This window comes from Bufo bufo, chromosome 1 (genome assembly GCF_905171765.1).
Source record: "Bufo bufo chromosome 1, aBufBuf1.1, whole genome shotgun sequence".
In the NCBI taxonomy this organism is placed as follows: domain Eukaryota; kingdom Metazoa; phylum Chordata; class Amphibia; order Anura; family Bufonidae; genus Bufo; species Bufo bufo.
In genome coordinates, this window is record NC_053389.1 from 102,485,737 (window position 1) to 102,513,625 (window position 27,889).

Consider the following 27,889-nt stretch of genomic DNA (forward strand, 5'->3'; position numbering starts at 1 on the left):
GACTAAAATTACTGCATGTCAGGCTTTTTGGTCCGGCGGCTTTCGCCGTGCTGCGCCGGAGCTCCGCCCCGGTCCCCATTATAGTTAATGGGGACGCAGCGGCGGTCCGGCGGCACGGCGAAATAGCCGCAGGACGGATCCGACCTGGTGAACAGCCTGTCGGATCCGTCCTGCCGCAAGTGTGAAAGTAGCCTAACTGTTTGATCATGATATATTTATATTGGGGAATATTAGTACACTATGAGTGACTGATGAATTGGCTATGAATTTATTTACCTTTATTTAATTATTCTATAAACTCGATCATATCTAGTGATGAGCGGCAGGGGCAATATTCAAATTCGCAATATTTTGCAAATATTTTGTAGAATATTCGTCATATATTCTTGAATTCACGATGATTTTTTTTATTGCAAAAATCAGCAATGTAATATTCGCGTAATGCGCGCGCAATACAGGAGTGGGTCACTTTTGCTACATTTTCCAAGCTGCTAGAAGTTTCCTGAGACTGGTGAAAATAGTTGGCATGGCAGAACATTAAAAATGGCTTTATATGCAGATAGAGTGTTCCAATATATTCGCAATTGCGCTAATCAGCACTAATATCGTCAAATATTTTGGCACAATACGTGAAACTTCACATTTTAGCAGGTCTGACTACATATTACTGATTGGTGCACTATGTATTGTTGTGACATCACAGCACTATGTCTGTAGCATGTATGTATGGACAGCAGAACCTATCAGCTACACTATATCAGGATATAACCTACACTGACTATCTCCCACTAACTATCTGTATTATATATATATATAAGTTATCTAACTATCTAATGTAATGAGTGGAAAGCACAAAGCACAGCAATAACACTGCTCTCTCTCTCTCAGAACTTTGAAAACTGGCTGCTGGGGAGGTTCTTATATAGTAAGGGGTAGGCAACTTTCCTATTGGTTGCTAGGGATGTTGCTAAGCTCTGACAAAGACATTGCAGCCTTCTCATTGGCCCACAAGAAGGAAGCAGGGAGGGATCATGGGTTCAGATGAAACAAAATCTAGAATATTCGAAAATACAAATATATATCACTATATTCTAAATATTCTCGAAGTGCCGATATTCGCGATTAATATTTGCCATTCGAATATTCGCGCCCAACACTAATCCTATCTATAAATTCTTGATTTTCCTTATTAAATACAATTTGCAAATCATGTTGTTAATTATTGAATCATGCATATTTATAATTTCCTCATTATTCTCAATCAATTATTAGTCACCATATATTGCTTTTATACAGAGGCTAGTTTTTTATCGTATACTATATTTTTATGACCATGTATATATTCCCCCTGACCCAGTAGTTTACATATAACAGGCGCACAGAAAAATTGTAACATTATAATGCTCATTGCTATTTAAGCACTAAGTGGGAGGAAAGAGAGAAGACCCTTTAATGATATACCATAACATATACCGTAGCTGCTCCCAATTGTCGTTATTATCTATACTGTCCATAAGTCATGTAGAGCTATTGTCATCAATTAGCTTTCTAGACTGATGCTCCAAGAATAAATGCCACTTAAGTCAGAGAAAGGATACATATGTAAATCTCTCGTTCGATCCTAGAGGGGTCAGGCTCTTGAGGCAATATATCCATTTTGTTTCTTCTTGCTGTATTTTTTGTCTATGTCCTCTAGTCTTGGACCCACATTCATTTTCTTAATGCCCCAAACTTTGAGATTCTTTGTATCTCCTTTGTGTTTACCTTGAATATGTCTTGAAAGAGCTGTATCTGATTCTGCATTGATGCAACTCAAATCTTAGGCTACTTTCACACTAGCGGCAGGACGGATCCGACAGGCTGTTCACCCTGTCAGATCCATCCTGCCGTTATTTCGCCGTGCCGCCGGACCGCTCCTCCATCGCCATTGACTATAATGGGGACGGGGGCGGAGATCCGGCGCAGCACGGCAGTGCATGGCGAGAAACCGCCGGACTAAAAGTACTGCATGTCTGACTTTTCAGTCCGCAAACTGCCGTGCTGTGACAGAGCTCCGCCCCGTCCCCATTATAGTCAATGGGGACGGAGCGGCGGTCCGGCGGCACGGCGAAATAGCGGCAGGACGGATCCGACAGGGTGAACAGCCTGTTGGATCCGTCATGCCGCTAGTGTGAAAGTATCCTTAATTGTTGTATATACAATTTTGGGCAACCGCATTCAATGGCATAAATGACACCTGTGGATTTGCAGTTTATATATTCCTTGATTTGGTACCTTTTATTGTCTACTGGATTAGTAAAATCCTTCCTTGGTACCATTTTATTACAAGAAATACAGTCTCCACAGGGATAAGACCCTGTCGTGGATAGCCATGTGGTGTTATGTTCTTTTTGATTTTGTTGGAAGTGACTAGGTACCAAGTTCTCCTTTTAAATTTTTTCCCCTTCTATACGTAATTGTTGGATTGGGAGAGATTACTTCTCCGTCATCGAAATATGCCAGTGTCGTCTCAAAATATTTCGGACTTTCTCATGTTGCACATCATACTTCCCAATACAGCGTTTTATATTTTGGAGACTGTATTTGGTTGTAATAAGGATATCCATAAAACCCATTTGAAAGAAAAAAAACAACAATATTTTGTTGAAGAAATTCCCCTTATGCTGGAGAAGTAAGGTAAAGTGTGGAGCGCTCCACGGACTACATCAGCATGACTTTATGAGAACTCCGCCAGCTTGAACACAGCTCGCGGCAACACATGGGACGCTGAGATACCACGTGAGTCCTTGCGATTCAGCAAGCGCCATTGAGGCATAGACATCACCTGTACCCAGTAAAGGGTGGCGGAGGTAAAGGTGAGCGGAACTACCACCATGTGAGACGCCACGTTCGGTGAAACCGCTAATCACCAACAGTGAGTACATGATCTTTTACCACCATTAAGGACATATCACTAAAGAGGAAATTGCAATAACCTAAAGGTGAATGGAGAAAATAAGATAACGAGAGTTGTGGACACAACTTAAACGATATTCCATATTAGTATGGAACAACTAACTAACAACTAATATATTTATATGTGCAAATAGCACTTCTACAAATGTGGACTATCTGAATTGAAAAAGAGGACAATTATCATCAATATGTTATAAATAAACCACAAAAGTATATGGCTTTAGTATATACTGCACCATAGTATATATGTAACAATTATATACCGTCAATGGTCACAATATATACTGCTAACAGTTATATGTACTGCCATATTGGATGTTGATGCAGAGTGAGATATATTGTTTTTTTTTAAGTGAGGCATTATCTATCTATATATATATATATATATATATATATATATATATTTATATATTTATTTTTATTTGATTGTATCAATTAGGTTTGTGTTGTATATTTTTGGGGGAATGTGTAACATTAAATATTTTTAATGGATATAAATGTCTCTTGGTGGTTCCAAATGAAGAGTGCCTGCCCATAGTTATATATACAGTTGCAAGAAAAAGTATGTGAACCCTTTGGAATGATATGGATTTCTGCACAAATTGGTCATAAAATGTGATCTGATCTTCATCTAAGTCACAACAATAGACAATCACAGTCTGCTTAAACTAATAACACACAAAGAATTAAATGTTACCAATTATTTTTTTTGAACACACCATGTAAGCATTCACAGTGCAGGTGGAAAAAGTATGTGAACCCCTAGACTAATGACATATCCAAGAGCTAATTGGAGTGAGGTGTCAGTCAACTGGAGTCCAATCAATGAGATGAGATTGGAGGTGTTGGTTATAGCTGCCCTGCCCTATAAAAAAAACACACCAGTTCTGGGTTTGCTTTTCACAAGAAGCATTGCCTGATGTGAATGATGCCTCGCACAAAAGAGCTCTTTGACTTGTTGACTTGCATAAAGCTGGAAAGGGTTATAAAAGTATTTCCAAAACCCTTGCTGTTCATCAGTCCAGTAAGGTAAGACAAATTGTCTATAAATGGAGAAAGTTCAGCACTGCTGCTACTCTCCCTAGGAGTGGCCGTCCTGTAAAGATGACTGCAAGAGCACAGCGCAGACTGCTCAATGAGGTGAAGAAGAATCCTAGAGTGTCAGCTAAAGATTTACAAAAGTCTCTGGCATATGCTAACATCCCTGTTAGCGAATCTATGATACGTAAAACACTAAACAAGAATGGATTTCATGGGAGGATACCACAGAGGAAGCCACTGCTGTCCAAAAAAAACATTGCTGCACGTTTACAGTTTGCACAAGAGCACCTGGATGTTCCACAGCAGTACTGGCAAAATATTCTGTGGACAGATTAAACCAAAGTTGAATTGTTTGGAAGAAACACACAACACTATGTGTGGAGAAAAAGAGGCACAGCACACCAACATCAAAACCTCATCCCAACTGTGAAGTATGGTGGTGGGGGCATCATGGTTTGGGGCTGCTTTGCTGCGTCAGGGCCTGGATCGGATTGCTATCATCGAAGGAAAAATGAATTCCCAAGTTTATCAAGACATTTTTCAGGAGAACTTAAGGCCATCTGTCCACCAGCTGAAGCTCAACAGAAGATGGGTGTTGCAACAGGACAACGCCCCAAAGCATAGAAGTAAATCAACAACAGAATGGCTTAAACAGAAGAAAATACGCCTTCTGGAGTGGACCAGTCAGAGTCCGGACCTCAACCCGATTGAGCTGCTGTGGCATGACCTCAAGAAAGCGATTCACACCAGACATCCCAAGAATATTGCTGAACTGAAACAGTTCTGTAAAGAGGAATGGTCAAGAATGACTCCTGACCATTGTGCATGTCTAATCTGCAACTACAGGAAAGGTTTGGTTGAAGTTATTGCTGCCAAAGGAGGTTCAACCAGTTTTTAAATCCAAGGGTTCAAATACTTTTTCCACCTGCACTGTGAATGTTTACATGGTGTGTTCAATAAAAACATGGTAACATTTAATTCTTTGTGTGTTATTAGTTTAAGCAGACTGTGATTGTCTATTGTTGTGACTTAGATGAAGATCAGATCAAATTTATGACCAATTTGTGCAGAAATCCATATCATTCCAAAGGGTTCACATACTTTTTCTTGCAACTGTATTTATATATATTTCTTTACAATTAGTGAAGACCGACTTTTGCTGCAGTTATGCTAAAATTTCCCTGCTGAGGGACAATAAAGGGATTTTCTTCTTCTTCTTTAACCTTCTAAATCAATACTAACACAGCAGCTTACATTGTCACATTGGATGGTCATTTTGACTTTTAGAATAGATTACATAGAAAAAGACAATAAAACACTGAATAATTTAATCTAATTGAATACAGATCTCTATATAGATTTCAAGAGCCATCAAATTACGTAGTCATTAAGAAAATAATAGGCCAATTAAGGTACTTTTCTGACATTGTCTTAACCGGCGTAACACAGTTAATGATGCACTCCATTCAAATTAAACGACATCAAAAGTGTTAGTGCTTTCTATGGCCTAACAGGGTGACATATCTTAACTTGGGTGAAGCAGAGTGTGTGAGCTAGTGAGGAAATTTGTTTTTCAGGGTAACCATCTCACAACACTGACTCCGTTCAAAGAAACATCTGCCCATTCTTGGACCTTGCTCAGTGTGAGCAGATGTTGGAGGCCCTTGTTCTCTTTCTTCACCTTTTCTTAGTAACCCCCCATTGACATGACCGTAAGGGTTCTGTGCCCACATTGCAGACCTCAAATGGCAAGTCTGCAATATATGGGAACCAGCCGTGTGCACTCTGTGGTGCGGATGTGGACCCATTGACTTGATAAGGTCCACGATCCGCAAGGTATCGTCAACGATAGGACATGTCCTATCTTTTGTGGAATGGAGGCACAGATCGGAAGGCCACTGAAGCACTATGAAGCACTTCCGTGAGCTTTCGGGTCCGTGCCTCTGCACCACAAAAGATAGGACATGTCCTATCTTTTGCTGTATCTTGTGGATTGCGGACCTGTTCAAGTCAATGGGTCCGCATCCCCACCATGGAGTGTACATGGTTGGTACCCGTGCATTGTGGACCGCTATTTGCGGTCCACAGCACGGGCACGGAGCCCTTATGTTCGTCTGAAGGATCCCTAATTATTAGGCAAAGGTCTCTTGAGAATTCACCACACATAGTACAATTTTTCATCCATATGTGGTTATTTGATTGTGTTTGGGGAGATATTATGCTCTTCTGATGACCATAAGCTATTGAAATCCTTTTCGAAACATCCTTCCTTATAAAATCCATAGTTAAGAGCCTCCTGCATCAACAGGTAGAAGTCTTCCTGCCAGGAGCAAACTGGCCATAGACCCTACAGGGAAATTTCCCTGGGGGCCGCCCTAGCCCTCTTCACAGCCTCCATCCAGGTACATAATGATCTGATGCTCTCAGTAGTAATTAATGCTTGGAGTATCAGGTACTTTTGCGCCTGGCTGTCGGCAAATCGCCGGCGAATTAAACTGTGTGGCCAGGGGGCACAGCAGTATTTTGTGCTGCATTGTGGTATTTGGTTTTGCAGAGGCGGTATTATGTGCTGCACTTCAGTATTGCTGGCCCTGCCTATTTCTATCATCCCTGCCTACTTGTGTTGCCCCGCGTTCTGTCTGCAACTTTTAGGTTGTTTTTCAGGACCACCTTAAATTCCTAGTCCACTCCTGCTTCCTGCTAACATCCAGAGAGGGACAGTAACACATGTATCAGACCACACCCAGGTTTTGTTTGTAGTCTGTAGCCATGGGGACACATAGGTCTGGGCAAGACATAACAATAGGAGATTTTTAACAGTGACTGCCTACCATTACAGAGCTAATCCTTACATTTCATACAAGTTTTGAGTTAGACAGAGCCATAATATCGTGCTCATGGACATTGTTGGGACATACTCCGTAGGAATCACGAGTATTGCTATTTGGAAAAAATATCTCCAAAAACTGAGCCATATGGAGGCAAGAGGCTTAGCATTCAATGCTTCAGGCACAAGGTTCTGCTCCATCATATCCCTCAAAAAAACTCTAAATAAAGAATGATCTTTTAATCTAGTCTGTGGCAAATGACTAGATTATCAGATTATTTTCCCAATAGGCATGGATTATAAAAAATAAAAAAAAACTCAATCCATTTTAATGCTCTCCAACCTTTTTTCTTTCATTACAAAATAGTAAGAAATCCTAACATCTCCTTGGAATTTTGAGTGCATTAAGAAATTACAAATAATTATGCTTCAAGCTATTTGGTTCCTAGTCATTGCCCAGAGCATTAATAGTGCTACCTCAGCTAAAGCTAATGGTGAGATGGAATGTCCTTGTAGCTGTAAAATGCTTAACTCTCATCTAATGTATTGCAATTAGAAAATAGAAGCCTTTTGTGGAGAAAGATGGATTTTGAACGTAATGAAACACCATAGTATAATTTAAGGTTCTTCTCAGCTGTAAATGCTGCAAAGTTAACGATCGTACACTCCAAGAAGTCCGCTTTATAGAGATGCTTCCAAGCTGTGAAATTGCAGCTCTCTATTTTTTTCTAGTAAAAAGAACTTGTGTCAACACTTAGACCCATTGAACCATACTAGCGTAGTTGGGGAGCCATGGCATGAGCTATGGCACTTCATACCCATCCCAATATAAAAAACCAAAGGTTATTCTGGAAGCAATATACAGTTTCATGTAAATTTTAGCAAAATTTGGTATTGATGTGGCACTGTACTATGGAAAAACTTTTGGTTCGTTATAGCGACATATCTAAAATTTTAATTGGTGGAGGTCCAAGCACTGAGACATCCGTCAACTGCTACAACAAGGAGAGAGAAGTGCTCACATAGAGCACACTCCCTCCTTGCTACAGAAGGCAGAATCAAGACAGGCCCATTGACTTTCTTTTGAGTCCAACTTGCTTTAATTTCCTGTAGCGAAAAGTAAGAGCACACCATGAGAGTACACTCTCACTTCTCGTTATAGCGATTGGCAGGTTTTCCCAAAGAACAATGCCACTTTAAGAATACAGAATCCCTATTGGTGACTTATTTTAAATACTGCATAGCCAATTTTCTGGTGGGTATGCAATCCATAGTTATGATGTCTTGTATACAGAGAGAAGCATGTACTATTGATAATCTGATATAATTTTCAGTACTCAATTAGCATAAAAGTTCATATAGCACAAACTGTATTGAAGCTCCAACAGAAATGTGGCAACGTACCTGCCATATGCCCTTTATCAAAAAAGCAGGTAAGTGTGGGGTTCTGAATTGATGTCCATCACGGCTGTCTGGCTTAGCTGATGAACTAAGCCAGAAAGACTCCTTCAAACACATACTGACACAGGGTGAGGAAGCTCTCTACCTGTTTTGACAAGGCAGCGAATGTGGAGCTTCATTGACCAGACGAGAGGGTCTGTAGAACAGGACATTTCTGCTGGTTTCATAAAGTAAGTAAGTACTTTAGCCTGTTATTTTAATCATTTTCATAACATCTAAATAATATTTTATGTCCCAGTGAAAAAGATGTATAAGCAGATGGCTGGTAATTGTCACCGCCAGTTCTGTGAGAAGGTCTGGCAGACGTTCTTCTCTACCTCTTGTATGATGTTCTTTGTTTTGGTTTCACTTTCTCATCTCCTTTCCTTCTGCCAGGTGTCACTTATTTAGACTAATCGTTTTCCTTTATATTCCCTCCCATACTGCCTCACTTTGCGGTTTATACTACTTCCTGGATGAAGTGTTCACTGCTGGAGGCTGCTTCTGCTGTTTGCTCTGATAAGTACTTTACTTTATTGTGTTTCCTTGCTGGCTTGATTCTAGGTGACCCTGACTCTGTCCGTATTAAGTGCAGGGAGCCGGTGGTCGTGTCCCCTCACTATTATAGGGTTTTCAGGTGTCACACAGACTTAGGTACATGGGCATGCAATCATATACCATCGAGACCATTGCATGTGCATAGCAGTCAGGGAGAGCTCTTAGGGTTTTATAGGGCTCACCTATAAGCTCCTTAGTTTGGGATCAAGCCAGTCGCTCGTTTATTCATAAGTTCCAGCTATCTGCAAACTTCACCCGTGACAGTAATAACACTGAGGCAGTGGTTGCAATCAGTGGTTTCTTTATTGTAGGATATGCAGCACCCAGGAAGCAACATAACATGTAACTGTATGCACTGCAGTGTCACAGCTTATATTCAGTATATGTCTTATATACACTCATTGTAAAAAAAAAAAAAATAACACGCTCAGATAGAAATGTTTGATTACTGCAAAACTTTGCATGCAGATATGTCTCAAGTGCTCAGCTTTGGACTGGGATTCCTTAGACCCACCAGAGAAAAAAATACCCAGGGCCAAAACCCTTTATCATCGATAAAATCGAATTGATTTGTAACCTAAGACGTAGACCCAAGTGGACAGTGATTAGTTCAAAAGGCAGCTCCAAATGCAATTTTTCTCTTTGACCTTTGGCGCCTATTGTGACTTTATAGACTGGGCCTACCAGAGGATTCTCTGGTACTCTGGTTGGTCAGTTCGATCCTGCAAGCGCATATATAATTGATTACAGGCGTGGTCTGATTAGACACTGGGTTTTGCCACAACCAAGTGTGAAAGTGCTTTTTTATAGAGATGCTCTCAGAGGCTACTTTTGAGTAGTGTACCTCTTGGTTAGTGATCGCTGACTATATCACTAGATATGTTTCTAGGACACACTCAAGGACATTTTGCCCAGTTGACAGACTGATAGCGGTTGCATTAATGGACAGAGAGAAGCAAGATGGTTGTTTCGATGAATTGCCTGCCAGCTAGGCCATTCTGACCTAGCTGTTAGGAGGTGTTGAGTGGTATGGTTACGTGAAAAAACTTACACACAGACTTGAACTGCATTATATTTAACTATGAATCCAGGTTATGTTTGGGATCATACAAGATCAGGTTCGAGTATGGAGGCCTCTTGGTGAGTGCTTTAAACCTGCCTTTACAGTGGAGGCACTGACTGCCCCAACTGCTGGTGTCATCTGGGGAGCCATGGCATATGACAGTCAGCCATCCATAGTAGTGATACAAGGGACACTTACAACTCAGCGATACGCGCAGGACATCCTGCGGCCACATGTGTTGTCTCTCATGGCAGGGCTTCCAACTGGCATTTTTTTCAGCAGGATCCTACTCGCCCACACACAGGAAGAGTTTCCCAGAAATGTCTCTGCCAGATTACAACACTTCCTTGGCTGCCCGGTCACCAGATTTATCACCATTCAAGCATTTATGGGACTAGCTGGGATACCATACGGAACCTCTATGCCTCCATGTCAAACTGTATCTCATCTTGTATCCAGGCTCTGTTCTGTTTCTGGGCTTTCAAGGTCTTCTGTTACTTTTGAGACCTCTATAAGGCGCTACTCCTCCTGGGTTGCTGCTCTGAGCTGTAGATGGCCCTACCTCTCTATCACAACTCTGTTGAAAGGCTATTTGAGACACTACCTTTATACTTCTCCATAATTGCTGCAGGTAATAAGCGGTAGCCAGGTGGCCCAACCACAAGCAGCAGCACACTCCAGTTCTCCAGTTTACCGGGTACTATACACATATGCTTACACTGGCCTAGTTCTCTTTCTGTCTGAAGGGCATTCCAGTAGGGTCATATGATCAAAAGGTCCTGCTGCATGTACACAATTCCATAACACAGTTTCGACACTATGGGGTGATTTATCAAACTGTTGTAAAGTAGAACTGGTCCTTTAGAAAATGAAAGCTTGAATCTGATTGGTTGCTATAGGTAACTAAGCCAGTTCTACGTACCACCAGTTTGATAAATATCCCCCTATATGGCGGCATAGCAAGGAACATAAAAAACATACATTTGTAAGACTGTATAAAATGGATACACATTACCGTAAAGCAAAACTATTAACATTTTAGCAGATGATGGCTACCAATTTAAAGAGACAGTACCATATAAACCAACTGGACACATGGTTATCAATAATGTTGCAAATTTTAGATGGGTTTCTCCACATGCTGTATTACACTGGGAAGGCATGATGCTTGCCCAACTTTACCCATAGGGCACCTGATGCCCATGTTTGACTGGTTTCCACCTTGGTAATAATAAATGAGGTTGCAATTGTTATGTATATGAAATGTGAATTCTGTTTGCTAATATCGTCAACATCCTTGGATTTTTGTATCAATAGAGAATAAGCAGCACAGAAACCAAAGACTAAATGTGGTGCAATCCTCGACAGACACAAGTCCACTTGTTCATAGAAATAAGTGAAGATGCTTATTTAAGTGCGTTATTAATTGTTGTAGACTTTTTTGTGGATATTTAATTGGACTTTTGTAAACATTCTTTGTGGATATTGTTGTGTACATTTTCTTGGATGTTTATAGACATAGTTTGTAGATCTTTTTGTGGAAATTTTCTTGTGGAGATTTTTTTGTCATAATTGTATGAAAAAAAAATAGTGCTTACCCTTTCAGCAACCAACTACTGCCACAATTCATACTCTAGCAGCAAATGGACATAACAGAAAACCTCATACTTAAAATTACGCATAGTGACTTCCTAGCATTTGGGACTCTCTAGTTTTTCTTTTTACTACAATTCCAGATCTATAGGAATTGTTCCACTCTGGTGCTTGGTAGTAAAAGTATGCTGAAGCAAATTTTTTACATTCTTTTGTGTGGCTGTCATGAATTATTTCTCCAAGAAATTCCATATCTTTATCAAATAATTACATATCTTTACATTTTTCACATAGCTTTTTACCCCCATGTAGTAAATCTGTTAACTGCCCAAAGGAATTGTTATTGCATTGATAAGATTATCATGTGCTACATACGCCAATATGATTTCCTACATGCAAAAATAAAGAGCAAATAGAAACGATCATCATGTTATCCTCAAAATTCCAACACTTTTTTTTTTTTCAATTTTAACTGTTTATGGGTTTACAAACCTGTGCAGATATTGTAAGGAGAATTAAGAGGAGTTCATGACACACATTCTGCCCCTGTTATATCACAATGCTGGTGTATTGAAATGCAAAGGATGCAGATTTTGGATTTTCAATCTGCAAAATGCCTTGTCTGTTGAGATTTCACTCATTGTAAGTGAATAGTGAAATCTTAATTGGCATGTAAATTCAAAGGCAATATGGAAAAAAGTTTGGACTTCATTTAACAAAATAACAACAAAATAAACCAAGCCAGTTATATCTATTCTATATAACCATTCTATCTTTTATTCTCTTATCTCTCTGTCTCTGTTTGCCTAACTATATCTCTCTATTTATAAATGTAGCTCTGTCTATCTACAATGCATTCAGTAAGTCTTCAGGCTCTTTTACTTTTTTTTCATATTTTGTTATGTTGCGGTCTTGTGCTGAAATTAAAAAAAGAAAGAAAGAAATCACTCTACACTCAATAATCCATAATAAGAAAGTGAAAACCGAATTCTTAAATTGTTTGCAAATTTATTGAAAAGCAAAAACAAAAATTTTCCCTGGACATTACTATTTAGACATTTTGCTATGACACTTGAAATTTAGCACTGGGGCCTATAATATATCTTGATCATCTTTAAGAAGTTTCTACACCTTGTTTGGAGTCCACCAGCGGTAAATTTAGTTGACTGGACTTGATTTGGAAAGACACTATACATCTATATAAGATCTCACAGCTGACAATACATATCAGAGCAAAAACCAAGCCATGAGGAGGAAAGAACTGACTGTAAATCTAAGAGACAGGATTGTGTGGAGGCACAGAAGACCAAGAACCCAATGGTCACTCTGGCTGAGCTCCAAAGATCCTGTGTGCAGATGGGAGAAACTTCCAGAAGATCAACCATCACTGCAGCACTCCACCAATCTGGGCTTTATGGCACAGTGGACAGAACGAAGCCTCTCCTCAGTACACATGAAGACACGTGACACATGAAGTGCACAAGATACAAGAAAGCCTACCTTGAGTTTGGAAAAGAAAATAATAAATGTCACGGGGTTCCGAAGGTGCACTCGGTCCCCCATTGCCCGCAGAACTGTTGCTTAGCTTTTGGAATGAGATTCTGTGTTTGACCTCATTCCCAGGGCGGCTTTACTAGCTGGGTGGCTCCCTGCTCCTAGTCTGCCTTGAGCGCCGAGCTGATCACTCGGTGCTCGACTGGTTGGTCTGTCGGTCATGTGATGCTGGCCACGTCACATGACCCTCACTCCCCACTATAAATACAGGCAGCCTGCTGGCTACAGGTTGCCTGTTAATTTCTAGGCTCCTGGCTATTTGTTGGACTACTGAATATTTACCTGATCCTGTTCCCTGACGATCCTCTGCCTGCTCCTCCTGTACTGCGCATACATCCTGGTATTGTGACCTCGGCTCCCACCTGACTACTCTCTTTGGACTCCTCTTGTACTTCTCTGCTCTCCTGGTATTTGACCCCAGCTTCTCCTGACCATTCTTTTCTTAATCCGTAGTACTGCGTAGCTCTCTTGGTTCTGACCCGGTCCGTTCATGTTCCGTATTTTGTCTTGTCTGTCTTCCCTGCACATATCCTAAGTTAGGGATTGCCGTCCAGTTGTCCCCTGTCATCAGGACTCGTGAGGCAAGTAGGCAGGGCCAGGGGTGAGGGTGGAGTGCAGTGGTCACTACCCTTCCCCCTGTGTGTGTGTGGACATGACCGTTACAGATTAACAGGCCCAATAACCACTGTATCATGAATCCTCTTACTACCCTGACTGACCATGTCTCTAACTTGACACACAGGGTGCAGGAGCTAGGAGAGAAACTCCGTTCTTGTGAGTTAGGGCAAGGTTCTTCCACTCCTCTGTCCTCCAGTCCATATTTTGAACCCCAGATCAAGCTCCCAGAACCCTTTTCTAGAGACCGGAAGAGGTTTCTCTCCTTTAAGGAGAATTGCAAACTCTACTTCCGTTTGCGCCCCGTGTCCTCCGGTCCCGAGAGCCAACGCGTGGGGATTATCATTTCTCTACTACAGGGTGATCCCCAGGACTGGGCATTTTCGTTACCTCCTGGGGCCAGTTGTCTAACTTCTGTGGAGGGGTTTTTTCAGGCCCTGGGTACCCTCTATGACGAACCAGACAGGTCCCTGGTAGCCGAGACAGCTCTTAGGGCACTGGTTCAGGGCCATCTCCCTGCGGAGGAGTATTGCACCCAATTCAGACGGTGGTGTGTCCCCTCAGGATGGAATGAACCAGCCCTGAATAGTCAGTTTAGGTCTGGTCTATCTGATAATTTAAAAGATCTATTGGTCAATTACCAAATTCCTGAGACCTTAGAGGAGATGATGACCCTAGTTGTCCGACTTGACAGACGAGTTAGAGAGAGACGACAAGAACGACAGTTCAGTTCTCAGATGGTGGTCCAGCCAGAGGCCTTTTCCAGGGACAACACTGAGGTCTCCACCGAGGAACCCATGCAGGTTGGCATGACCCGGGGTAATCTTCGTCGCAGACGCGGAGAGTGCTTCTACTGTGGAGATCCTGGCCATTGGATCAACAAGTGTCCTAAGAGGGACCTCTCTGACAAGTCTTCTAAAGCAAGACAACCTAAAGACCAGGTACACCCTGATTTTTCTAAAGGTAAGCTTTTGATACCCATAACAATTTCTCTGGGGGTTAATAAGTGGCCGGGTAAGGCCTTTATTGACTCCGGTTCAGCGGCCAGCTTTATTGACTTTGAGTTTGCTTGTAAATTGGGTATTCCAATGTTTGCTTTACCTACACCTATCCATGTCATGGCTATTGATGCTACTCCCCTGATTGGTGGTACGGTGAGGTCATGTACCTCTGAAATTTCTCTGTCCGTGGGTGTGTGCCACTCTGAGAGATGTTCTCTTCTAGTCCTGGAGAACCTACCGGTTGAGGTGGTACTAGGGTTGCCTTGGCTCCGTTTACATAACCCCACAATTGATTGGTCCAAAGGAGAGTTGGTGAAATGGGGACCTAAGTGTGACTCATGCTTGTCCGTGGTCCAGGCTGGGGTTTCAGTAAGGTCTAATACATTACCCTCTGTTATTAAGGAATATTCTGATGTGTTCTCGTCCCTTACTCCAGAGGTTCTACCCCCCCATAGACCTTATGATTGCGCCATAGAGCTAATTGAGGGTGCCAAATTTCCTAAAGGTCGAATTTATAATCTTTCAGGGCCCGAACGCAAGGCTATGGAGGATTATATTAAGGAGAGCCTTGCTAAAGGGCATATTAGACCTTCAGTCTCTCCTATGGGAGCAGGGTTTTTCTTTGTTAAAAAGAAGGATGGTGGTCTTAGACCTTGTATTGACAACCTGGTTTTCCAAGATTGACCTGAAAGGGGCATACAATCTAATCTGAATCAAGGAGGGAGACGAATGGAAGACAGCGTTCAATACTCCGATAGGACACTTTGAATATTAGGTGATGCCTTTTGGACTCAGCAATGCCCCAGCTGTGTTCCAAAACTTAATGAACAATATTCTTAGGGAGTTCTTAGGTAAATTTATTATTGTCTATCTTGACGACATTTTGATATTCTCTCCTGATTTCGAATCTCATGTGTCCCATGTCAAACAAGTATTAGAGGTGTTGAGGGAGAACCAGCTATCCGCTAAGCAAGAGAAATGTGTCTTTGGTGTACAGGAGATACTGTTTCTAGGGCATGTTTTGACTCCTCACGCCTTTAAGATGGATCCTTGTAAGGTTTTAGCAATTAAGGAATGGGTAAGGCCTTCATCCTTAAAGGCTTTACAACGGTTTTTGGGTTTCGCTAATTACTACCGTAAATTTATCATGAATTTTTCTGTAATTGCTAAGCCATTGACCGACCTTACTAAGAAAGGGGCGGATTTGGAGAATTGGTCTACCAAGGCCGTTTCTTCATTTGAAACATTAAAAAAGGCATTTAGTAGCGCTCCCATTCTGATCCAGCCTGATCAGGAGAGACCCTTTATTGTGGAGGTGGATGCGTCCGAGGACGGCGCAGGAGCAGTCCTTTCACAAGGTCCTGCTAGCCTCACTAACCTGAGACCGTGTGCCTTCTTCTCTAGGAAATTCTCTCCCACGGAGAGAAACTACGACATAGGGAATAGGGAGCTGTTGGCCATTAAATGGGCATTTGAGGAGTGGAGACATTTTTTGGAGGGGGCAAGGCATCGAGTAACTGTTGTCACTGACCATAAAAACCTAATGTTTCTCGAGTCCGCTAAGAGGTTGAATCCCCGACAAGCCCGATGGGCTCTGTTTTTTACCCGTTTTGATTTCTCCATTACGTTCAGGCCGGGAAGTAAAAATGTGAAGGCAGACTCATTATCTCGGAGCTTCCATGCTTTTCAACCCACTGAGACGCCGCCTGAATCCATCCTACCAGCAAACATCTTCTTAGCGGCTCTAACCCAGGATATCTCGGCTCGCATTAAGGCTGAACAACATCTGGCACCGGCATCCACCCCAACAGATAAGTTGTTTGTTCCCGTACAATTTCGTCTCCAGCTGTTGGGTGAGTGTCACGATTCTGCCTTTTGTGGACATCCGGGTATTGAGGGCACTAAGGATCTGGTTTCTAGATCTTATTGGTGGCCCACTCTGACAAGGGATGTCAAGTCCTACGTATCAGCCTGTAAGGTTTGTGCCAGGTCTAAGACACCTAGGACTCGCCCTGCTGGTAACCTACGACCCCTACCCATTCCCAGTAGACCCTGGTCCCATATCTCGATGGACTTTATAACTGACCTACCGCTGGCGGAGGGTAAGACTGTGGTTTGGGTAGTGGTCGATAGGTTTAGCAAGATGGTTCATTTCATTCCCCTGTCTAAACTTCCGAATGCTAAAACCCTGGCGTCTATTTTTGTGAGAGAGGTTGTTCGTTTACATGGCATCCCGGAAAATATTGTTTCGCACAGGGGTGTGCAGTTTGTGTCCAAATTCTGGAGGGCCTTCTGTCAAAGATGTAAAATTTTGTTGTCTTTTTCTTCCGCCTACCATCCTGAGAGTAATGGGCAGACTGAACGCCTTAATCAGTCTGTGGAACAATTCCTGAGGTTGTATGTTGCTGATGACCAGCAATTATGGGTCAAATTCCTTCCGTTGGCTGAATTTGCTCTGAATAACCGTGTCAATTCTTCTGCTGGGGTCTCCCCTTTCTTTTGTAACCATGGTTTTCATTCTGGGTCGTCCGTCTCCTCCTCTAACCCTGAAGCTTATAAACTCTCCTCCGAACTGTGCACAGTTTGGGCCCGGGTTCAATCGAACTTAGAAAAGGCTCAAAGTTCTCAAAAACTCAAGGCCGATCGGAGACGTTCAAGGGGGGTGAACTTTCAGGTTGGGGATAAAGTATGGTTGTCCTCCAAGAATCTATCTCTCAAGGTAGCTTCTAGAAAATTTGCTCCTCGTTTTATTGGTCCATATAAGATCACGGAGGTGATTAACCCGGTATCATTTAGGTTGGAGCTGCCCGAGTCATTCCACATTCATAATGTGTTCCATAAATCTCTACTTAAAAAATATTTTGAACCGGTAGTACCATCGAAAGCCTCGCCTCCGCCGGTTCTTGTTAATGATGCTGTCGAGTATGTCGTGTCTAAAATAGTGGATGTCAGGAAGGTGCGTAACTCCTTGCAGTATCTGATTCACTGGAAGGGGTATGGACCTGAAGAGAGATCTTGGGTACCTGCCAGGGAGGTTCATGCTCCTAGACTGGTTCGTAAATTTCATTTAGAACACCCTGAAAAGCCATCGCCTGAAGTCTTGGGTCCGGTGGCCCCTCGTAAAAGGGGGGGGGTACTGTCACGGGGTTCCGAAGGTGCACTCGGTCCCCCATTGCCCGCAGAACTGTTGCTTAGCTTTTGGAATGAGATTCTGTGTTTGACCTCATTCCCAGGGCGGCTTTACTAGCTGGGTGGCTCCCTGCTCCTAGTCTGCCTTGAGCGCCGAGCTGATCACTCGGTGCTCGACTGGTTGGTCTGTCGGTCATGTGATGCTGGCCACGTCACATGACCCTCACTCCCCACTATAAATACAGGCAGCCTGCTGGCTACAGGTTGCCTGTTAATTTCTAGGCTCCTGGCTATTTGTTGGACTACTGAATATTTACCTGATCCTGTTCCCTGACGATCCTCTGCCTGCTCCTCCTGTACTGCGCATACATCCTGGTATTGTGACCTCGGCTCCCACCTGACTACTCTCTTTGGACTCCTCTTGTACTTCTCTGCTCTCCTGGTATTTGACCCCGGCTTCTCCTGACCATTCTTTTCTTAATCCGTAGTACTTGGGACAACTCTGTGAATGTCCTTGATCCAGGTGGGCAAACCTTGTGGCATCATGTTCAAGTAGACTGGGGGCTGTAATTTCCAACTAAGTCCTGAGTAAATGGTCTGAATAGTTAGGTCAATGCAATACTTTAGTTTTTCCTTTCCAACAAATTAGCAAAGATTTCTAACATTCTGATTTCACTTTTTAATTATGGGTATTGAGTAGGGATCGACCGATTATCGGTTTTACAGATATTATCGGCCGATATTCAGGATTTTGACAGTTATCGGTATCGGCATCTATTTTGACGATATTCCGATAACGTATGGGGAACACAGATCGCGCTGCTCAGCGCTCTGTGTTCCCTCAGCAGCACAGGGGAGAAAGAAGCAGTGTCTCCCTCCCCCTGTGATGCCGCTGCCGCCAATGAGAGGAGAGAAGACAAGAGGAGGGGAGGGGCTTTGGCCACTGCGCCACCAATGATGTTGACTTACTCATTCATTCAAATTGATCAGGAGGCGGGAGCTGGCTGCAGAATCACATAGCCGGCTCCCGACCTCTATGAGCGGTAGCTGCGATCCGCGGTAGTTAACCCCTTAGGTGCCGCGGATCGCAGCTACCGCTCATAGAGGTCGGCAGCCGGCTATGTGATTCTGCAGCCAGCTCCCGCCTCCTGTATATAAATAAATTAGAGATTTATGTTCATTGGTGGCGCAGTGTGGCCCCCCAAGCCCCCCAGTATTAATCATTGGTGGCGCAGTGCGCCCCCCACCCCACATTAAAAACATTGGTGGCGCAGTGCGCCCCCCACCCAAGCCCCCCTCGTGTTAATCATTGGTGGCAGTGGCCACAGGGTCCCCTCTCCCCTCCTCCTCCGATCGGAGCCCCAGCAGTGTAAGCCTGGGGCTCCGATCAGTTACCCTGGCAGCCAGGACGCTATTGAAGCCCTGGCTGCCATGGTAAGCTCCATGCTGCTGTGTGCACAGAGCACAGAGCAGCAGGGACAGTGTGAGATCCTATTCACCCTGATAGAGATCTATCAGGGTGAATAGGACAAGGGTTCTAGTCCCTAAGGGGGTTAAAAGTTAGTAAAAATAAACACCAAAATATTAAGTATAAATAAAAAAAAGATTTACAAAAAAAACACTACACATTAACAATAAAAAATATTCATTTTCAGCAGATGTGTGTAGGATTTTTTTTTTTTTTAAATGACATTTCACAGAATATCAGTATAAATTATCGGCTATCGGCCTGAAAGTTCACAAATTATCGGTATCGGCCCTAAAAAATCAATATCGGTCGATCCCTAGTATTGAGCGACTGACAGAAGTTTCTTTTCTTAGAATGTAGAAATTCAAGATACTGTATAATTGTTAAAAATTTGACAATTATCGTCCCATTGTCATCAAACGTGACACTCCACATAGCTACAGTACTGATAAACATATCCTAAACTAAATTTTGCTTCAATGTATTCAAGATTCCAGCTTCTTTCTTGTTGAATGCTGACGTTCTCATTTGTACTTGAAGACACTCCGAACCTTTTACTGTGTAGCAGTTGACTAATGTCTTCATTTTGGCATTTGTTTGTTTTTTCCTAGAAAATCCCAAGGTCTCAATAAATTATGAAGACACCGCTCTTCCTCCTCCAAACAAAAGAGTGGAGATGGGCCAAGTGTCCTTTGAAGGTGTTGTGTTTGTCCCACCACCTGCCAGATTCCTGCATCTTCTGGAGTATGATGACAAGGTAAGCAATATTAGTGAATTGTCTACATCTCTTTTCATGCTTCATATTGGAGTAAATGTATTCGTGGAAAGCAAGATTCTACTGAATTAAATATAAGCCTTTGTGTTACGGTGTGTGGCGCTCACAATTATTTATACAAAGAAAATCCCCTCTCGACAGTGTACCGTAAAGCATGTGTCTTCACAGGGAAAAGGGGATTCTGCTTTGAAGGAGGTCTGTGTGAAACAACATGCTTGTTTTTTTGTCCTGTTACCTACAAAGAATTATTCAGATAATAAACAGGAGACACATCACCACAGCAGTTGGCAGGTGTCAAAAATGAGATAATTGACAAAACATGTACAAAGAAAAAGTCACTATTTCTGCTGCAGAAAGGCCCATTTCACAATCACGGATGCTTTCTCCGCATTCATTGTAGGAGAAAGGAAACATGGGAAGAAAATAGTGTTTATATGTGCTAGAAGAGAAGATAATTCAAAATTCGCTAAAATGTTTTTTGAGGTCCCACATATTTGTAATAGTATGTATATGAGACCATGATCTTACCGGTATGTTCTTAACCAAGATCAGTGTTTTTTTTCCAGGTTCTTTGAAGATTCCTCGGAATACAGTGGCAGCAAGAGCTGTCACTTCTATGGCAGAGCTGTATGCACGGAAGGCTGATACTGCTCTCTAGTATGGAGCCGCACAGCCTCCATATGCTTCTCTACAAACCTCATTATGTTCCATATGTATGAAACTGTGCTATCCCTTAGAAGTAGCTCCTGTTGTAAATATGAAATGTGATGAGCAATTTTTTTCCCAACACAGACATTTGTACAGAATCCAACATTAAAAGGGTTTTCCGGGAGGAAAATTTTAATGATTTGCCCTCACGATAGGTCATCAATATCTGATCAGTGAGTTCTGACACTCGGCACCGCCACCAATCAGCTCATTAAAGATGCTGCAGCGCCATTTATTTTATTGTGGATCTGCCTGGTGTTGCAGCCCAGGCTCATTTACTTGAATGGGACTGAGCTGCACTTAGATGAATGTGATGTTACTGGCCTAGTTAGTAGCCACTGTGCTAATCAGAGTGCCATGGATCTTCAAATGGGTGATTGAGTAAACTCCCACTGATCAGATATTGATCACCTATCCAAAGGTCATAAATATAAAACTCCTGAAAAAACCCTTTAAAGACCTATGTGTGTCTCGTTATGAAATTGAAGGCATACAGAGGTTCAGTAGTGACCCATACATATTACATGGGAGGTTGTATGGAGGTTTAATATAGGTGCTTGTATAAGCTCTTAGTAAGGTTGGCAATCAGACTTTATCCTGCTCGTTGGTGCTTGACAAAAAAGTCAAGAGAAATTAATGGGCAAGAACTATGGGAAACTTTGCCTCCTCCTGCACCAAGCCTATATGAGGTGGCTCTAGTTTTTAGAATTGAGTTTTCAAGGGTTCCCCTATTGTTATAAGGTTCGGAATCACAGTTCTAGGTGCTAGTTTTAAAGTGGTTGTGCACCTTTGGTGGGGCGTTTGGCAAATCTGCCTTCATTTTGTCAGACCTGCGAAGGAAAGCATACTTACCTGCTTCTTGAAGCTAGCTCCCTGCCCCTTTTCTCCTCTATGCTCTGTAGGGATTCGCTCTGGTAGGCAGGGTAAGCGGACGGACACAGTACAGAGTCAAAAAACTGTTTGTAAAGCAAAACTTCAGTGTTTATTAACACATAAGGTATAGCACAAAACGCAAGTCACTTGCAGTCAAGTGTTTGTTCACACACACGAAAAGTTCATAAAGCAAGAAAGTTACCTCATCTCCTGGGTGTTAGTTCACACCCTGCTGGTTCTGCCTCATCAAGTCCATAAGCAGGCTTTAGGAGGCCTGTTTCCCCTTCACCCGGGTCTCAGATGCCAACACAGAGAGATCCCTTCTGCTGATCCTAGCTGTCTTTTAAAGGCAGCTAGGTGTTGCCAAAACCCGGGACCAGCACCTGAGATCCAGTCCGGTGTTTGACCCCCACCTGACCACCAATCAGTCCAGCAGCACGAACTGGGAGGAAAATACCTGTTTTCCCAGACAATACCCGTAACTGTGTCACAGCTCCCAGGGTACCACTGATGCCACTGCAACCAGTACCTGGCCACTGCTCCCATTGTGTCATGTCAAATGGTCACGTGATGCAAATGAAGCAGGTCACCTCTGCGACCAACAATTGGTTGCAGCCACATAAAAACAAAAGTTTACATCCTGGGAGCACAGCAGAGCAGCTGAGACCAGGGAGAGAAGGAGTGGAGAGAGTGCCGGGAAGCAGGTAAGTGTGCCAACCCCTCACCGTCCTCCGCTAAAGTGCACAGTCGCGTTAAAGGTTTTTTCTTAGGACAGGCTACCAATGTGTGACCTACTACTGACTATCACTGATCACACATTAATGGCCATCATAATTAAATGTGTAATGTATTCCCATCTGTAAATGTATGTATATTCATAGGATGTCCAATAAATGTCTGATAGGTGCCAGTCCCATGTCTAGCACCTGCTTCTACCTCAAGAACACCATACATGTCTACCTCTCAGCATTCACTTCAATGGGAGCACGCTTACTTGGCTATTTTTGGAAGTGAATGCAGAGAGCAATAGATCTCAAAACATCAAAAAACTGTAGTGAGATAGGGCCCCGGTCTTGAGATAGTAATGGCTCCCAGAGGTGGGACTTGCACCTATACGAAATTTATGTCATATCCTGTGGATATAAAATAAAGGTCCAGATGCAAATGCCCCTTTAATTAATGTAACACCCTTTAAGGCATAGGTTCACCTTTGAAGACCATTTTATAGTTCTTGTAAGAGCTACTTCACACGGTGGCCTTTTCCTTTATTCCTCGACAGAAACCTTTCTGGTTTTTACTGTGCTTTTTTCAAGTTGAATGTGGTAGACCCACTTGCAGTTTATCCCCAATAAATGGAGTTAAACCACAAGTGGACACCCACCACATTTTCTAGCGGCATGTACGTGGACACCGTGGCAAAAAGGACATGTCCTTTCTTGGCATGGTCACGGAAGATAAACCGTGGCCACATTATGGTAAGGCAGCCTCCTTTGAAAACAATGGGAGGCAGTTACCGCATTGCCAACCTGTGTTTTTGTCCTGGAATCCACAACAGATTCCACTGCTTATTCCTACTGAAAATGAAAGGAGGAATGTAAGATTTGGCAAAAAATCTAATTAAACAATGGTAGTATCTTTAGGGATGACTAATACCCATAAACACTTGATTGCCAGTGATGATTGTTATCAGATTTAATGTGAAATAAACTGCATACTGCTGTATATACAGTATATATTACCACTGTCTGGATAGGTACTGGAGGGGGTGTATATCTCATCCAGAATGCTTAGATGGATGAGATAAAAGAATCATGTGTTTTATGGGATGGATTTTTTATGGCGTGGTGGGTATGTTGGTAGTTGGACGTGCTATTCCCTTCCCACTCCATTAAAACTATTTCCCCTAGCCCAAGACAAACCCGAATGTAGCTACTGGGATCATTACTGGGGGAATAAATACAGAGCTGAAAAGCTCATTCAGGGTCAGTGCCTGGAAGCTGCTAGACATTGCTACCTTACATAGAAAGCAATGCTGAAATAAGCCAAGTGTTAACATGCCAGAATCATCGATGATACGCTTGATATGTTCATTGAATTTCAGCTATCATCCTTGAAGACATTGCAGTCATTCACAACCGTGCTATCTGAGTCTGATACAGATTTGCGCTTTCCTTAATCTTAAGTAACGCTTTCTAGTTCTCATGATCTGTCAACCACAACCAAGAACATCACAAGTAGCTTAGAATACGCGGACACATTCATGGGTGCTCATCTAGAAACGCTTCAGTTCTTTTATGTTAAGAAACTTTGAACCTGGAGCCTTCAGTCTCTGCAAAAAGTAAAGATCATTGAAATTGTGGAGACCTTTAGGAATATCCGCCAATTTATTATTTTTTTATGTAATGATTTCAAATATTCAGAATCGGATATATTTTTCTACACTAACCAAATCACTTTGCCAAGCTTTGAAGCTCTATAAACCTTGTTCTAACACAGGGCTTGACAAATTTCCTTGGAATCTAGGAGCCAGCTAAAAAAGTTAGGAGCCAGGCGGAGCCGCGTCATAAAGCCCCTAGTAGGTGCCCCCATAGTGCCCCCCCCCACTTCTCCATATAGCCCCCCCAATAATGCTGTATACCATGTTACATATACTGCCGCTCCATCCCCGGACCCTATTGACTATAATGGGGACGGGGGTGGAGCTCCGGCGCAGCATGGCAGTTCGCGGTGAGAGGCCGCCGGACTAAAAAGTTGGACATGCAGGACTTTTAGTCCGGCGGCCTTTCACCATGCACTGCCGTGCTGCGCCAGAGCTCTGCCCCCAATATAGTCAATGGGGACAGAGCTGCGGTCCGGCGAAACAGCGGAAGGACGGATCCGACAGGGTGAACAGCCTGCCAGATCCATCCTGCCGCAAGTGTGAAAGTAGCCTTAGTTCTATAGCTACTGAATGAGACAGAAGAAGGGATGCCTTTAACATATAGATCTCCTTGAGAAGCCAATTTGATCCTAAAGGGTTAATTCAAACTGTAATCTAAACTGTGTCCTGTCAATTCTCTCATCTCTCTGCTCCTGTCCCTAATCTTATCACTACTGCAAAAGCATCAGCGACAGTCTCAGTGTAAACTGTTCTAGAGTCTGACTGACTGTTCTTTTAACTCAAAGAATCGAATGAGTCACTAACTAATCGGATCTTTAGATTCTTTTAACCTGTGACTCATTCAATTCTTACTTAGGGCTCTTTCACACCTGCGTTATTGTCTTCCGGCATAGAGTTCCGTCGTCGGGGCTCTATGCCGGAAGAATCCTGATCAGGATTATCCTAATGCATTCTGAATGGAGAGAAATCCGTTCAGGATGCATCAGGATGTCTTCAGTTCCGGAACGGAACGTTTTTTGGCCGGAGAAAATACCGCAGCATGCTGCGCTTTTTGCCCCGGCCAAAAATCCGGAACACTTGCCGCAAGGCCGGATCCGGAATTAATGCCCATTGGAAGGCATTGATCCGGATCCGGCCTTAAGCTAAACGTCGTTTCGGCGCATTGCCGGAGCCGACATTTAGCTTTTTCTAAATGGTTACCATGGCTGCCGGGACGCTAAAGTCCTGGCAGCCATGGTAAAGTGTAGCGGGGAGCGGGGGAGCAGTATACTTACCGTCCGTGCGGCTCCCAGGGCGCTCCAGAGTGACGTCAGGGCGTCCCAAGCGCATGGATCACGTGATCGCATGGATCACGTCATCCATGCGCATGGGGCGCTCTGACGTCATTCTGGAGCGCCCCGGGAGCCGCACGGACTGTAAGTATACCGCTCCCCGCTCCTACTATGGCAACCAGGACTTTAATAGCGTCCTGGGTGCCATAGTAACACTGAAAGCATTTGGAAGACGGTTCCGTCTTCAAATGCTTTCAGTACACTTGCGTTTTTCCGGATCCGGCGGGCACCTCCGGCACGGAAGTGCATGCCGGATCCCAACAACGCAAGTGTGAAAGAGGCCTTAGACTCCCTCCTGTACTTGTGTCAGTGACTCGGGCTCAGAGCTGCTAGTGCTTGCCTCGCCTCAGCTCTGATTGGTTGGTGGGCGGGGAGGGGAGGGGCTGGCAGAAGCAGCTTCCACTCTAGGATCAGATTACACTCCTCCCGAGTCCCTCCCCTCCCTGCTGCCAGCGTCTCTGCTATTGTGTGCTGTGACGGAGCTGTTTCAAACGGTGCTGCCTCCGGACAGAACGGCAGCTCCACACCCATCGCCCGGGCACCTTTGAAAACGGGCTGACAAATACCCAAGCGCCAGGACTAAATTCCTGGTCGCCATGGCGACCTGGCGCCTGGGATTTGTCGAGCCCTGTTCTAACATATATTAGATTCTTGTTTGAATGCAACAGTGATCAAGTGTGTCTGTCCTAATGTACATGGCTGTACTGTATTATGGATCCATGTTCAGATCTGTGATATGTCACCCATAGAAATCTATATCTTCAAGTTCTTCTGACTTCATATGGCGGTATACTGTACATTGGAGCCTCCACAGACATAAGGTTACGGGAAAGATCTGCTCCTGTTCTGTGTTTAGAGTCGCACCTGGTTTTGGCTCCAAATCACTGATGGAAATCACTGACCGAACAATGACGTGTGAATGAGGCATAAGGCTGGGGCTTCCTCAAGCAGGCCATGCAACAGGCTTAACTCTACACCAACCCTTTGCTTTAAGCCATTTGTATGCCAAAAATGTTATGGAAAATGATAAATAAGCCGGGTCTCCTGGCCCACCTGTTTCCCCACCCACGCCCCCTTTTCTCAACGCTTCGTAAAAGTGGTGCTAGCGAGGAAATGCTTTGCAGATTTTGCTGCAAAAATGACGTGTCAAACTCTGCGACTTTGATATGCCACTATTGTGGTGTATATCAATTAATAAATGTCCTCCTATGTGTTTGAACACATCACTTATGATCTATGCTTGGTGTCAGTGGATGGAAGCATTCTTTTTTTATAGTCAGAGACTACACCCTGACCACATCTCTTGTTGACGTAGATACAAGCCTAGTTAAAGGTATTTTCCACCTTTTAGATATTGATCAGCGGGAGTCGGACACCCAGCACCCTCACCGATCAGCTGTCAAGTGAGTGGGAGCTGAGTTGCAGTACGTCGGTATGGCCATTATGCAGTAGGTGGGCGCTTCTCCATCTGGTTCCATCCACTATTTCATTTCTGCCGCTGAAAACAGATAATCTGTAGAGGTGGAAAACCTCTTTAAGTTTAGGTCTCTTGTAAATGACCATGCACCTGTGTGAGCAGGACATGTTTCTGGCTTTTGAATGTTTTCATCCACTGAAGTATCACTTCCACAGGGTTCACAAACTTTTTCACCCATCAGTATACAGCAGATAAAACAAATCTCTCCCCCCTCTTTATCTATCTATCTCTTTATGAGTGTTACATCCATATTCCTTTACATTCCAGACCAGAAAAAAAACAAGTGGAAAACTGACGGGTGAAAGAGCTGACAAAATGACAGTCTCACAGGAGAAGACTGAAGACAGCAGGTAGGTGTGAATGAGTATTTCTGTCGCTCAGCTGGAGCTGCTTCTCTTCTTATGTTGTGCATGCTTTCCCTGAAGCGAGACAGACTTCTTGCAGAGTCTTCTATTCTGGGAAATAACGGCTTGTCCTTCCCCCAAACCAATCAGTTCTCCCGTGCACATCACAGTTGGAACCCTTCTGGCATGGAAAGGGTGAATTCCTGGATTGTGCTGCCTTTGCCTATTCTATCATTATAATGACTACTAATATTAGCAGCAGTATTCTTCCTCGTATCTATTACTAAACTATTAATACATGTTCATCAGAGGAGGTGTCATTCCTGGATACTAATATATCAATTCTAGGTTTATAAAAGTGTCCCCTACAAAAAATTAAAACTCCCCTGTGAAGCCCTAGAGTAGTCCCTGTATTTTAATATTCTATCTCGCTGTGGCTTCGGATCGGTGGGGCTGGGTAACTGCAGATATAGCAACTATATTACAGGAGTTTCCCAGACCTGGCAAATCTGCTCAGTCACAGAATTAGGCCTCCTCCACACATCCGTGTCTGTGATGACATCCGTGGCAAGATGGTCAGTGGTTGATTCTTGAAGATGTCCATGTGTCCATTTTTTGCCCTCTGTGTGTCATCCGTATTCTACAGACACTGTTCAGCTAAATATTCATTTCCAAAGCATCTTCAAACAATGATCCCTGAAAACCACAGCCAATACATGGATGGCATCTGTGTTGTGTATGCGGTTTTCACGGACGC

At 43.3% G+C, this 27,889-nt stretch overlaps 1 protein-coding gene across 1 annotated transcript in view; it reads left to right on the top strand.

Annotated features, from left to right (window-relative positions):
- MORN1 (MORN repeat containing 1) overlaps positions 1-27,889 on the top strand; it is a 489,262-nt gene that overhangs the window by 275,408 nt on the left and 185,965 nt on the right. Inside the window, exons 11-12 of the mRNA XM_040427472.1 lie at positions 19,856-20,001; positions 27,056-27,138. Coding sequence (XP_040283406.1) covers positions 19,856-20,001; positions 27,056-27,138 — 229 coding nt within the window. The remainder of the gene's footprint in view (positions 1-19,855; positions 20,002-27,055; positions 27,139-27,889) is intronic.